General features: G+C 41.3%; 1 protein-coding gene and 1 long non-coding RNA gene across 7 annotated transcripts in view; one reads left to right on the forward strand and one right to left on the reverse strand.

Annotated features, from left to right (window-relative positions):
* FAT3 (FAT atypical cadherin 3) overlaps positions 1 to 15,033 on the forward strand; it is a 682,631-nt gene that overhangs the window by 576,081 nt on the left and 91,517 nt on the right. For all 6 annotated transcript variants that reach the window (XM_051850335.2, XM_051850349.2, XM_051850359.2 and 3 more), the window contains 3 exons: positions 3,340 to 7,413; positions 11,961 to 12,157; positions 13,781 to 13,934. In XM_051850335.2, coding sequence (XP_051706295.2) covers positions 3,340 to 7,413; positions 11,961 to 12,157; positions 13,781 to 13,934 — 4,425 coding nt within the window. The remainder of the gene's footprint in view (positions 1 to 3,339; positions 7,414 to 11,960; positions 12,158 to 13,780; positions 13,935 to 15,033) is intronic.
* LOC127492080 (uncharacterized) overlaps positions 1 to 15,033 on the reverse strand; it is a 102,319-nt gene that overhangs the window by 8,129 nt on the left and 79,157 nt on the right. The gene's annotated exons all lie outside the window — the stretch shown is intronic.

Below are 15,033 nucleotides of genomic sequence, written 5' to 3' on the forward strand. Positions count from 1 at the left end.
GATAATTTGTAAATCAATTTGGAGATTCTTGAGGAGTAATTTAACTTACCCTGCAGCTGAAAAGACTGTTTGGCTTATCTTTTAAACTCCATGTATTATAGCATGGTGCTCAGTCTTTTCATTAACAACTTAGAAAACAAAAGAGAGAAGTTATTTCCTTAAAACATCTCTTACAGAGAAGATATGAATTTTCAGAAAACCACAGGAATGATCGATAACTTAGCATGTGCTAAGAAGCCAATGAGAATCACAGCCTGCACTGCCAATTTCCAAAAGCAGGAGGGCCCAGTCACACACAAATATGCCAACAATGGGTCTGGGCCACCCTGCCCAAGCAGGTTTCTTTCCAGGTGATGAAGGAAGAAAGATCCCTGATGCTTCAGCATTTTGAAGCAAATGACAAGTAATCTGTGTAGTTTTACATTTTATTTAACTTCTCTCCCAGGCCTCAGATCTGGAAGATTATAGTCTGTTTACTAGTGGGTTATAAATTTCTTATCTCCTGAATGACTGCTAAAGCAACTACTGAAGCTTTTTATGTTGGCCTAGGTTTTAGGCACAATTTGAGTGAGAATGCCAGGCCTAACATTTAGTTGGGGTTTGTGTTTGGTGCCAACAGTGGTCTTTGGGCATGACAGGACAAGAGAGATCAGGACTTGTTGAGGTTGATTTGTTCTGAGAGGAGGAGCAACAAGGACTAAGAGTTGAGTTAAGATAAGGGGATTTTGAATCCGAAAATGCATACAGATAGAGTGCAAAATCTTTTTTAGATCCACCTCACTGCTCAGTCATTCAACACAGAATCATTTGTGCAGTCACTGTCCTGTGTACCCAATAAATAATGAAGCTTTTGCCCAGTTGCCAAAAGACTGCAAGAAGCCATAGATTCGAAGAGCACTGCAGGGGTTAGTTTCCAAGGATTCAAGTATAGCAGGAGAGCAGAAGCAGGAGGTGGATTCCAAGAGAACTGATCATGATGAAGAAGCAAAGAGGACAAACTGATGAATGAGCACAGCATGGAAGTAGGGAACTAGCAGGTCAGCAGGCATTGGACGGCAGGGCTGTGAAGTTGCACTTTAGGTCAAAAGCTGGCTCCCATTCATCTCCACCATAATGTATATTGCAAAGTGTGAAAAACTGTGCTGGATCTGGCATGATGAGGGAGGATTTCCCTAGAAACTCCGCAATGGGCTATGATCATCAGTGAATACCTAGAGACTTGGCCCTGTTGGCATTCATCAGTCAGGGTTGCGTGTTGGTCCTGTCACTGGAAGGTGGCCATTGCTTACATGAAACAATCACTGAGTCCCTGAGAGATCTGGAAATCAAAAGTTGCACCAACATGCAATTCCTTGCTGCTATTTAATGAATATTTGAAAGCTTATTCATAAGATCATTGAACTTTTTTGTTGTCATTGCAAAATGGTCATGTTTGGATAATAAAGTAAAAATATCATGTTAAGATCAAAGATAGCATTGTTTAATATTCATATTTTAGGAATCAAAATGACCTCTCTATTAGATATACTTTCTCCTTAAAAGTAAACAGGATCTTATTGAAACATGACCTTTTAGTGCTTAGACATGGAAAGGTTTATTCTGTACTTTCTATAAAAATTTGTACACAGCTACATTTGCTGTATTTTCAATAAGCACATAATATAACTGCCCTCTGAATCCTGGTGCCTGTCTCAATGATTTTGACATTTACATGGTCTATATATCTGCCATGCTACATTACTCAAAAAGAAAAATCCAGATAATGTTGAGTAACCAAGGTCTTTAACTTTTGATTTCAAAGAATTTTAAACAAAAAGCATGTATGTTCTTAGAGAAGTGTGAGAAAACCAGATAAAGGAAGGAAATAGTGTCTTGGGGAAGGATGCAGCTCATGGTGTCCAGTACTTCTGAGTTTCATGTCACCACCAAACTTCTTTGCATTCTTCCAGTTTTGTCTTCCTCGTTCTCTCTCACATTTCACTCATCCCTACCAATCCTCGACCTCAAACCTCTGCATGTTTCAGAGTTTCCAGGTCTTTATAGTGTCATGGCCCATAGCTCTTCCCATGTCAGATATGTGCAAGTGGGCTCCAGGACTCAGTTTCATTAGAGTTATGCCTCAAGTTCTTTGTTGCAATGATGGTCAGATTAGCAACAATTTCCTCCTTCCCCAGAAGCTTCTCAAATGCTTGATGGATAGAATTATAACAGGTTGGAATAACTGCCTTATACATTTTGTGGTTACTTTTTTGTCTATATTTGTCCTGGGACATGAAGGAGAGGAGGAGTGAAGGATACAGGGCAGTCAGAAAAACTGGTCACCACATGCAAAGCAAACAGTGACTTAGGGAGAATTCTCCATGTCTGATCAAAACTCCCTCACCAAAGTAGTATTTTGGAGGAAGTCAATTTTAATAAGGTGAGATAGTACCATTTCCAAGAGGCAAATCTTTCTTTAGGATAATAAGAAACTACAACTGGTAACTGCTGAAGACTGTTGGGCCCCTTGCAGTTGCTGTGGGTTCAGAGCCCATGATTTTGCTAGGTAAGTCAGATAGTCTGCCGCAGTTGGAAAGTCCAGTTTCTGGAAAGCAATGTGCAGGGAGTGGTGCTGAGAGGAAACTGTATTTTCTGCTTTTGAGGGAGCTTTGTGGTGGAGTTGAGGAAAAGGCCAGTGATACCATTGCAAAAAATGTGACTTTAAAACACAGCAAATTAATCAAATTATAAACTATTTTATAGCCCTTTATTTTGCACTATAGAATCAGGGATTTTGATACCTACTGCTTTACATAAGTTCCATTCCCTTGATAATTTTCTTTGTACAAAAATAATCAAGTCTTAAAGTCTGAAAAAATGTTTACATTATAGTACTCTGAAACTATCCCTACAGTGCTTTTTATTTTAACATAAAACACAAATCATGGGACTGATTTAGTTACAAATACCTTTCCACAAGTGACATTGGTGTCTGCCAGCCCATTCTCCCCCCTCTTCTCCCAAGGTTAGGTATGAGGAAGACCTACACATTCTTAGCAGAAAAGTCTTTCCTAAATCCTCTATCCTTTCCCATTTTTAATGTATACACTATTATTGTTGGCCTAGATTAAGAAGTCACTGAACTGAAATTGACTGTTTTACTGGAAAACTCATTTCAGTGCTTTTTAATATCCTTGAAAGAGAAGTCTTTTTTTTTCTAGAATTACGTGGAATGAATACAAACAATTGCTTTCTATTTGCCACATTGCAGTAAAGTACCTTTAGATGACAGATTAATATTCTAAACATATTTTAATGATCCATTTGTAACTCATTTCCCTGATGATTTCTATATTTTAGGGAACACTGGGAACACGTTTAAGATTGAACCAGTCCTGGGCATCATCAGTGTTTCCAAAGAACCAGATATGACAACAATGGGTCAGTTTGTTCTGTCAGTCAAAGTCACAGACCAAGGCTCCCCGCCAATGTCTGCCACCGCGATTGTGCGTATTTCTGTCACCATGTCTGATAACTCTCACCCCAAATTTACTCACAAAGACTACCAAGCGGAAGTAAATGAAAATGTTGATATTGGAACATCAGTCACCCTAATCTCTGCCATCAGTCAATCTACCCTTGTTTATGAAGTCAAAGATGGAAACATTGATGGGATCTTTACCATAAATCCATATTCCGGAGTCATCACCACTCGGAGAGCTCCAGATTATGAGCGCACTTCCTCTTATCAACTCACCATTCAGGCCACTAACATGGCAGGAATGGCTTCCAATGCCACCGTCAATATTCAGATCGTTGATGAAAATGATAACGCCCCAGTGTTTCTATTTTCTCAATACTCAGGCAGCCTGAGTGAGGCTGCCCCAGTCAATAGCATTGTCAGAAACTTGGACAACAGCCCGCTGGTGATCCGTGCCACTGATGCTGACAGCAACCGGAATGCTTTGCTTGTGTATCAGATTGTGGAGTCCACAGCCAAGAGGTTCTTCACGGTGGACTCTAGTACAGGTGCCATCAGAACAATTGCCAACCTGGACCATGAAACCATCTCCCATTTTCATTTTCATGTTCATGTGAGAGACAGTGGTAACCCCCAGCTGACTGCAGAGAGTCCTGTTGAAGTCAACATTGAGGTGACAGATGTGAATGATAACCCACCTGTTTTCACTCAGGCTGTGTTTGAGACAGTCTTACTTCTCCCTACCTATGTTGGAGTGGAGGTTCTGAAGGTTAGTGCCACAGACCCCGACTCTGAGGTGCCCCCTGAACTGACATACAGCCTAATGGAAGGCAGCTTGGATCATTTTTTAATTGACTCAAATAGTGGGGTACTCACCATAAAAAACAATAATCTCTCCAAAGATCACTATATGTTGATAGTTAAAGTGTCTGATGGAAAGTTCTACAGTACATCCATGGTCAACATAATGGTTAAAGAAGCCATGGATAGTGGCCTCCAGTTTACACAAAGCTTTTATTCCACCTCCATCTCAGAGAACAATACTAACATAACCAAAGTTGCTATTGTCAATGCAGTTGGAAACCGCCTTAATGAACCCTTAAAATATAGCATCTTAAACCCAGGAAATAAGTTCAAGATAAAATCTACCTCAGGAGTCATTCAGACTACTGGAGTCCCCTTTGACCGTGAAGAACAAGAATTATATGAGTTGGTAGTGGAAGCCAGCCGTGAGCTGGACCATCTTCGTGTGGCTAGGGTGGTGGTCAGGGTTAACATTGAAGACATAAATGACAATTCTCCAGTCTTTGTGGGCCTCCCTTACTATGCTGCTGTGCAAGTTGATGCTGAGCCAGGGACTCTGATATACCGAGTGACAGCCATTGACAAAGATAAAGGTGCAAATGGAGAAGTGACCTATGTCCTGCAGGATGACTATGGCCACTTTGAAATTAACCCCAATTCAGGGAATGTTATTTTAAAAGAAGCATTCAACACTGACTTGTCTAACATTGAATATGGAGTCACCATCCTAGCCAAAGATGGTGGAAAGCCCTCTTTGTCTACATCTGTGGAACTTCCCATCACTATTGTCAACAAAGCCATGCCTGTGTTTGATAAACCCTTTTATACAGCATCCATAAATGAAGATATCAGAATGAACACCCCCATTCTAAGCATTAATGCCACAAGTCCAGAAGGCCAAGGCATCATATATATCATTATTGATGGAGATCCTCTAAAACAGTTTAACATTGACTTTGACACTGGAGTCCTGAAAGTTGTTAGTCCTTTGGATTATGAGGTTACATCTGCTTACAAGTTGACTATAAGAGCCAGTGATGCTTTGACTGGTGCCAGGGCTGAAGTCACTGTTGACTTGCTAATTAATGATGTAAATGACAACCCCCCTATTTTTGATCAGCCCACATACAATACAACATTATCTGAAGCATCTCTCATTGGGACACCTGTTTTACAAGTTGTCTCCACTGATGCAGACTCGGAAAATAATAAAATGGTACATTATCAGATTGTTCAGGATACCTACAACAGCACAGATTATTTTCACATAGATAGTGCAAGTGGCTTAATTCTGACAGCACGCATGCTCGACCATGAGCTAGTACAACACTGCACATTGAAAGTGAGAGCAACAGATAATGGCTTCCCATCCCTGAGCAGTGAGGTTCTGGTTCATATACACATTTCTGACATAAATGACAACCCTCCAGTTTTTAATCAACTCATTTATGAGTCATATGTGAGTGAGTTAGCCCCCCGGGGCCATTTTGTAACCTGTGTTCAAGCCTCTGATGCAGATAGCTCTGACATTGACCGGTTGGATTATAGCATTTTATCGGGGAATGACCGGACAAGCTTTTTGATGGACAGCAAGAGTGGAGTGATCACACTATCCAACCACCGGAAGCAGCGGATGGAGCCTCTTTACAGTCTCAATGTCTCTGTCTCTGATGGGCTGTTCACCAGTACTGCACAGGTGCATATCAGGGTACTTGGGGCTAACTTGTACAGTCCTGCCTTTTCACAAAGCACATATGTAGCAGAGGTGAGAGAGAATGCAGCTGCTGGAACAAAGGTAATTCATGTTCGAGCCACCGACGGGGATCCAGGGACATATGGGCAGATCAGCTACACCATCATCAATGACTTTGCCAAGGATCGATTCCTCATAGACAGCAATGGGCAGGTCATGACAACAGAAAGGCTAGACCGGGAAAATCCTCTGGAAGGAGATGTTAGTATTTTTTTGAGGGCCCTTGATGGTGGAGGGAGAACAACTTTCTGCACTGTGAGGGTGATTGTTGTGGATGAAAATGACAATGCTCCTCAATTCATGACAGTGGAATATAGAGCCAGTGTCAGGGCCGATGTTGGAAGGGGCCACTTGGTCACTCAAGTTCAAGCCATGGATCCCGATGATGGAGTAAATTCAAGGATTACTTATTCCCTCTATAGTGAGGCATCAGTCTCCGTGGCTGACCTCCTGGAAATTGATCCTGACAATGGCTGGATGGTTACAAAGGGCAATTTTAACCAGCTGAAAAATACAGTGCTGTCATTTTTTGTCAAAGCGGTAGATGGGGGAATTCCAGTAAAACACTCCCTCATTCCTGTCTATATCCACGTGTTACCCCCTGAAATATTCTTGCCTTCATTCACCCAGTCTCAGTATTCCTTCACTGTTGCCGAAGACACAGCCATTGGAAGCACAGTGGACACCCTGAGGATTTTGCCCACTCAGAATGTACGATTCAGCACAGTTAATGGGGAACGGCCAGAAAATAACAAAGGGGGTGTTTTCATCATAGAACAGGAAACAGGCATTATCAAGCTTGACAAGCGCCTTGACCATGAAACCAGTCCAGCTTTCCACTTTAAAGTAGCAGCCACAATACCCCTGGATAAGGTAGACATTGTGTTTACTGTGGATGTAGATATCAAGGTATTGGATTTGAATGATAACAAGCCAGTTTTTGAAACGTCAAGCTATGAGACCATCATAATGGAAGGAATGCCCGTTGGCACCAAACTCACACAAGTGAGAGCTATGGATATGGATTGGGGAGCCAACGGGCAGGTCACCTACTCCCTCCACTCAGATTCCCAGCCTGAAAAGGTAATGGAAGCATTCAATATTGACAGCAACACAGGCTGGATCAGTACATTGAAGGACCTGGACCATGAAACAGACCCCATGTTCACCTTCTCCGTGGTGGCCTCTGACCTTGGAGAGGCATTCTCTCTTTCTTCCACGGCTTTGGTCTCTGTAAAGGTGACAGATATAAATGACAATGCACCGGTCTTTGCACATGAAGTGTACCGCGGCAATGTGAAGGAGAGTGACCCACCAGGCGAGGTGGTAGCCGTCCTCAGCACCTGGGACAGAGACACATCTGACATTAATCGGCAAGTGAGCTACCATATTACAGGTAAGTCTCAACAGCCACAGTGTTCACTGTGTGCTCTGCTTTCTCAAGAAAGATGGATGATAACAGTGGGTAAAAGTAGGAGAGAAGAAGGAAGATGCAATGAGGAATTGAGTGTAACAAAGCTTCTCTGGAGTGGAGTAACAGAGTAAAGTGAGTTTACCATGGTTGGGTCTTGGTAGCTAAGCCTTGGTCTGAAGTTCATTGATTTGCCTGCAACATATTACCCACAATGGTACCCCATTCTGTGTCCCTCTTATTTTAAAATGGAGTCCAGCCAAATATCACTGTTGATGAAATGAAAATAACAGCTGTTTTTGGTAGGTAGATATGTTTTTAAATATATTCCCTTTTCCTTTTTGGGGGGAGTGTTAAGAAGAATAATTTCTGGATACCAGTTAGCTTTGCATATAAGCCTCTCCTGATCATAAAAACACACATGCACATTTATGCACAAATTTGAGATCACAGTTTGACATTTTATTTAATAATTTTAAATTATAGCTCAAACTAAGAAATATTTCTTCTGACAACCCAGTTTTTTTGGATCTCATTTACGTCTTTCCAAACAGTAAGTAGCAGTTCAATAGAAAATCCCGGGTAGATAAATGAGGTCTCCAAGAATACATAAAAAAAAAAAAGTCACCATTGCTCAGAGGGCCACGGGTTTCACATCAGAGAAGAATACCGTTTTCACTGATCAGCGGTTGTTTCTGGCTGTAAGCTGCAAGGGACAGGGATGGTGGACTGGAGGCAGTCTTCCTAAAAACTATTGGGGGAGGGGCTATTAAAAGTAATATTTTGTTATTGTATTCAGAGACAGAACGTAAGCAAAGTGCCAAAAGATTTTAAAGAATCCATCAATACTTGTAGTCAGGTGGCTTTCCCTTTAGAAACACCACATTATTCAGAGTGAAAAATGAATTAATTAGAATGCCCTTAGGACCCAGAATCTGCTTAAGTATGTTAGTGGAAAAGTTAATTAATCACTACAGAAAGGATCCACAGCCGAGCAAATGTGTCAGTGCTTGGGATTGCTTCATTTTTTAGCACTATTCTCCATTTTCTTCACGGAGATGTTTCCTACCATTTTTGATTAAAATACTATATGCATTTTACTGCTTTCTGTTACCAATAATTGTTTTTATTAAGAGGTATATGAGGGTACTTCTAAAAGTTCTTGGCAAAATGGAACTAAAAGAAGTTTGTTCTGGTGCAAAAAGATCTTGAAATCTATGCATACCTTTTTCATAAAGCATATGTCCCATGAACTTTTTGAAGGCCCCTGGTATTTCTGCAATTAAAACTTAAAAAGATAGTGATGAGGAAAGAAAGGTGAGTGAAGCCTCCTTTTGATTTAGTTGTGTTTAGTTTCAGAAAATAAAAAGCTTCTTGGATATTCTAAGGGGTACTTTCCTATGTGGAAGAGTTGTTAAATGGCCTTAATTATTTATAGATAGTCTGAGTTCTCAATTGATGATTTAAAGGGACCATCCCATTGACTTTACCAAAGTAATGAGCACCGAGTAGCTTAAAGCTACTGTTACTATTAGTGGTGCCAACCACCAACTGATTTTAATTAGATTTAACTTTTGCTCTTGATGTAACACAATTTGCCTGTGCAGCCTTGGATTTACAAAGGACCATTAATCATTTTACGCAACAAAAGAACGGTGTGGGCTTGCCTGCACTGAAAGCATTTAATAAGAGAGGTTAAATCTGTGTGTGCTGAAATAATATTCAGCTGCAGCATAATTGAATCTTAGCCAGTGGTGAAGGAAAGTGATATCCCAGGGTGGACTGGGCCTCCCTAGAGCAAGGTTTCTCAGCCACACATGATTGACAGTTGGGCCTGAATAATTCTGTGTGGTGGAGGCTATCCTTTATAGGGTGTTCAGCTGCAACTGTGGCCTCTACCCACTCGAGTCTAGTAATACACAACCCTCCCATCAATGTAACATTCATCAGTGCCTCCAGACGTTGACAGCTGCCACAGAGAGGGAAGGGCATGATCCTCCCCAGCTGAGAACCACTATGCCAGGAGGAATGGGCAGCCCTCACCTTTTCTGCCCTCTCTCCCAAGTTTGGTCCTGTTTATCCCAAGGATACCCCACAGTCCTGTGGCCGGTGGACTGTGTTCCCTTGCCTCAGAATCAAGAGTGCAGTCGGGCACTCAGAATCTCTTTCCTCAGGGCCGGCGCCATGGTGCATTAGGTTAATCCTCCTCCTGCGGCACTGGCATCCCATATGGGTGCTGGTTCTAGTCCTGGCTTCTCCTCTTCCAGTCCAGCTCTCTGCTGTGGCCAGGGAGTGCAGTGGAGGATGGCCCAAGTGCTTGGGCCCTGCACCCGCATGGGAGACCAGGAAGAAGTTTCTGGCTCCTGCTTTGGATCAGCGTAGCTCCGGCCATTGCGGCCAATTGGGGAATGAACCAACGGAAGGAAGACCTTTCTCTCTGTCTCTTTCTCTCACTGTCTAATTCTACCTGTCAAATAAATAAAAAAATATTTTTTAAAAAGTTTAAAAAAATTTATTAAAAAACATCTCACTCCTCCTCTCTCAACCTCTCCAATAAGACCATGATTTCTACCCTGTCTTCCCTCTGTGTTCCAAGATCCGTTATAAGAAGGTGAGAAGGCTCTACGTTTAGTGAAGTAGCAGCCTGCACACAGTATGCTTTCCTTGTTTCTTTATTTCTGGTGTTAAAAGATACTCAGGCCCATTCGAAGTTTCAAAAGTTTATTTGAACAAACAGCAGTCCATGAATTGGCCAGTTATAGATCACAAACTGTACAGTGCTCCACCCACGCATCATGTGGGTGTTCTGAGGCAAGACGAAATATTTGATTGGCTAGAGTGGAACAGTAACCTAAAATTCCTGCGTAGAGGTCAATTAGTGGTTTCTGATTTACTAACATTTAAGTTTCATTTTATCATTAGCACTGAGCTGAGCTTTCTTCTGTCTGCCTACGTAGGCGCTCAAGACACTAGAGTCATCTCCAACCTAATGGCCTCCCAGTTCTGTTCACTATTATCAATCTTCCCCTTTGGAATGTGAGCTCAACCATGAGAGCAGAGATTTTTGCCAGTTTTGCCCATTAGAATAGCCCTGCTAGCTATAACAGTCCCTGCCCAGAGAAGGGGACAAACACTTGTTGAATGTCCATATATGCAAAATGTGATCTTTCAGCTTGACTCCGGACTTCTTGACATTCGTCTCAGTCTGTCTTAGTGTCTGAAATGACATAATTCCCCCTTAGGAATAAGAAGGTCAAGGTGGTTTTCATCCTCCATCTTCCTTCCTTGTTTGGCAATCTGTTCTTATCTCCATGTAATTGAGTGATGTGGAAAAGTCATATGGAAAAGTAAAAGTAATAAGTAATACGGACCACTGTCAGTGTTGCAGCATCGTTAGAAGCCGTCCCACTTCCTCTCTTCTCCTTTTCTTCCACTTTCACCAGCTTCACTCGGCTAAATCTCATCTAATTGTAGTACTTATCTTTCAACTGCTCCTTAAATGACCCCTCATTAGGGCCATTTAATACTAATGGGTCTTCCCCTGTCATATAAACTTTTCTCCCCAAACTCCAGTCCTCATGAGAACAACGCAGCTGTATGATGAAGGCTTCATTAAAAGATAGCTTAATAGAACTGACTGCCTTTCCTTGATTGCATAATCAACAGCTAATGAAATTGTCTTGGTTACAAGAGCTATAGTGTATTACATCCTCTCTTGAGACTAAGTGGAAAGACAATTGTATCATCCTGAGAAAACGATTGATAGTTCACAGTTTGAATTTGATTGTTCTTAAGGGGAACTAAACAAGAGATCATCTCCAGCTTCTCTAAGTGGATTTTATTCTCTTGGAAAGTTACTGTTTTACTTTCCATGCAAGCCGAGAATATAAATATGATGCTTTGTTACCTAAGATTCAAAAGGAATATCAGTTTTTTCTGAGATCATAAATATTGCAATTGGAGGGGCATCTGGATGACCCCACATGGGCCTCACATATAGGTGGACCTCAAGTCAATTCATTGCACATCTTCAAAATCTATTGTGTTTTTATTTTTGCTTAAAAGAATGTAAGTTTATTATTTTACAGCACTGTGGGCGAGAAATCTAATTGGGTTAAAGTCTGGCTGTCAGGGCTGTGTTCTCTTCTTTTGAAAATTATTTTTACAAAGTTTTGGTTAGCATGTGTTGTTTGTACATTTGTATGGGGTGCAATACTTGGACACATACATACAGCATAAATCAAGCAAGCCAAGCAAGTAGCATTTCCATTTCTTTATCTTTTCTTTGCATTTGGTGTCTTCTGAGTGCCTGTCATGCAGTTCTTTATGCAGTATGCAATACATGAATGTGAAATACAATCACTCCATTGTCCTGTGGAACACTAGAACTTGTGATTCTCTCTGCCTGTGTTTGAGTACCTGTTTTCCAACCTCACTCCCACCCTCTTTCCTCTATCTTCCCCAGACTCTAGAAAGCACTATTCTAAGTTCAGATCCACTATATTTTTTAATGTCCACTTTCGTCCCTGCAGGAGGAAATCCCCGAGGAAGGTTTGCCCTGGGCCTGGTGCAGAGTGAGTGGAAGGTCTATGTGAAGAGACCTCTAGATAGAGAAGAACAAGACATTTATTTCCTCAACATCACAGCCACTGACGGGCTCTTTGTCACGCAGGCCATGGTGGAAGTGACTGTCAGTGATGTGAATGACAATAGCCCAGTGTGTGATCAGGTGAGATGCAGAGACATAGCTCTGTTTTTTCACTATGCTTCCCTAAAGTTAAGTCAGCACCCACTTCACTGTTCTTCATAAGGCTAGGCTACCTTCTGCTCTTATCTCTGGTAAGTGCCTCAATTGATCATTAGTGAGTAGGAAGTAAAGTCTAGGATAAAATGTTCTAAACATGAAAAGAGGGTAGGTGACAAGACCAGGTACCTAATTTGGGCCTCCTCCAAGCAAGAACAAAAATGAAACAGTAAGTCTTAAAATAAGCAATTTTTTTGTTGGGGAGGGGACACTTGGTGCAGTGGTTAAGCCCCTGCTTGGTATGCCCACATCCCATATCACAGGGCCCAGGTTTGAGTACTGGCTCTACTCTGCATTCCAGCTTTCTGCTAATGCATACCCTGGGAGGCATCAGGTTGTGGCTCAAGTACTTGGGTCCCTGCCACTACATGGGAGACCTGGATTCAGTTCTGTTCTCCTGGCTTTGGCCAGGCCCATCCCTGCCTACAGTGGGTATCTGGGGAGTGTTTCCTCAGAAGGGAGGTTGCTTTCTATCTGTGTCTTTTTCTCTCTCTGCCTTTTGAATGAAATGAAATAAATGTAAAATTAAGTAATTCAGATTGGATATCATGAATAGTTCTATCTAAATCACTGGTATGATAAAAAGAAATGGACTACTCTACAGGCTATAATTGGTATAATTTTACACAGCTGATTAGTGGCAACATGGGTATTGAACATAGGTCTCCAGTACTCTCCAAAACATGATGCTAATTCAAGGTCCCAATACACGGTTTTGTTTTCTCACTAAAACTAAAATGCTATGATTTATTTTATACTTACCACATGGAACAAGAAACAGTATATATTTTTAGAGAGGTGTTGCAGGGCCAGAGCTATGGCATAGTAGGCTAAGCCTCCACTTGTGGTGCTGGCATCTCGTATGTACACTGGTTCGAGTCCTGGCTGCTGCTTTTTTGATCCAGCTCTCAGCTTAAGGCGGGAAAACAGTGGAAGATGGCCTGGGTGCTTGGGCCCCTGTACCCTGGTGGGAGACCCGGAGGAAGCTCCTGGCTCCTGGATTCAGATCAACTCTGGCCATTTGGGGAGTGAACCAGCAGATGGAAGACCTTTCTCTGTGTCTCTCCCTCTCTCTGTCTGTAACTCTGCCTCTCAAATAAATAAATTTTAAAAAGAGAAAATAGCTTTAATTTATCATGCTAATGCCAGATGTTACTATTGGCTTTCTAGAAAATTGAAAAGAGTCCCAAGGACCCATTGGCACTCAACAGAAAAATAGAGCATGGTCATTATGTGATGTGTGTCACGGTTCCACAAGGGCAGTGGCTTTTGTCTGTTTTTCCTTTGTTGTACTTTCAGCATTTCTAGTCATACCTAAGAAATAATAGGTGCTCAATAAATATTGGCTGAGTGAATGGTCTTGTACAGGGGAAGACCATGAAAATATCACATTTCACCTTATATCACCATATGGTTCTGTGGTGAAGGAAAAGTAGTACAAGCTAAATTGTATGCATGAATTTTAAAATAAATCATATGTAATGCTAAATATAGCAGTTGTCTTACAAATTACGAGGGACTTAATTGCCTTTCATCACCTTTTCCCAGGTTGCATATACGGCATTATTTCCTGAAGACATTCCATCAAATAAAATCATTCTGAAGGTCAGTGCCAAGGATGCCGATATTGGATCCAATGGAGATATACGATACTCACTCTATGGATCTGGAAACAATGAATTCTTTCTAGATCCAGAAAGTGGTAAGGTGAAATTTATTCTTTGGATAAATGTCATTCTTAGTCCGTAAGGGAAGTTAAACCCTCGTATGATGTCCTCACGACTAGGTGGTTTTAGAGCAGAACCTTGATGGGATGCTTGCTCTGGATCTTGAAAGCACTAGGAGCACATGAAATCCAAATATGCTCTGGACCACACAGACTTTCGGTGATTTGTAAAACTCACCTAGACTTCACCTACATCTCTTAGCATCAAGGACGCCGACATCTCTGTTTGTTTCTCATACCTGTGAGTTAAAGCATCTGCTTATAAAAGGCCTGATTGCATGGCAACCTGCATTTATGATGTAACTCAAGCCAGGTAGCAATGCACAGCAACGAGGGTTTCTTTTTCTTTTTCCATTTTTTAGTCCCCTTTGAGTCCCTTCCTGATTTTCATTAATGCAACTTGTCTGGTTTTTATCAAACATCCCTGCCTAGTTTCTCCAAAGCTGTGAGCCCTCAGATTTGCTTGCACATTCAGGTAAAATTTACCAAGTGAAAGGTTATGTAAACTCAGTGCAGATGCCTACAGTGAAGGCCAGAGCTAATGAACAACCCATTTTCTATGGAAGCAAACTATTTTACCATTATGAATTGGATCCTCTAACCAATGACAATTTTAAATAAAGAATAAATATTTAATAACTTGTGTATTTCCAGCAATGTATTAGTCCTGGTGAATAATAACCATAAATTGGTTTCTACCTGCCTCACTTCCCTGTCACTTATATCTTCCCTGGAGGCACTGACATGGCAATATCCATCCTTGTCACCTATATGGTCCTGACGATTGTTTATGTGATAGGTAACATGTGTTGAGTAGTTAGTAAACATAGAACACTTTATGAGGATATATGCAGTATACTCCAAAATAAACAAAACCAACCATACCCAAGAGATGATATAATCTAGTAGGGAACATGGACAGAGAAGATAATAAGAAAAAGAACTAAATGAGTGTCCTGGAGAAATATAAAGGGAACTATATGTAATACTTTGATGAGAGGAAACTTGTAAGGAAGAGCTAGCACTTGAATGGAGCCAGGGTTCTATCCAACAGTGCAGCTTACAGGGACAGCAC

This window comes from Oryctolagus cuniculus, chromosome 1, assembly GCF_964237555.1.
Source record: "Oryctolagus cuniculus chromosome 1, mOryCun1.1, whole genome shotgun sequence".
Classification (NCBI taxonomy): Eukaryota; Metazoa; Chordata; class Mammalia; order Lagomorpha; family Leporidae; genus Oryctolagus; species Oryctolagus cuniculus.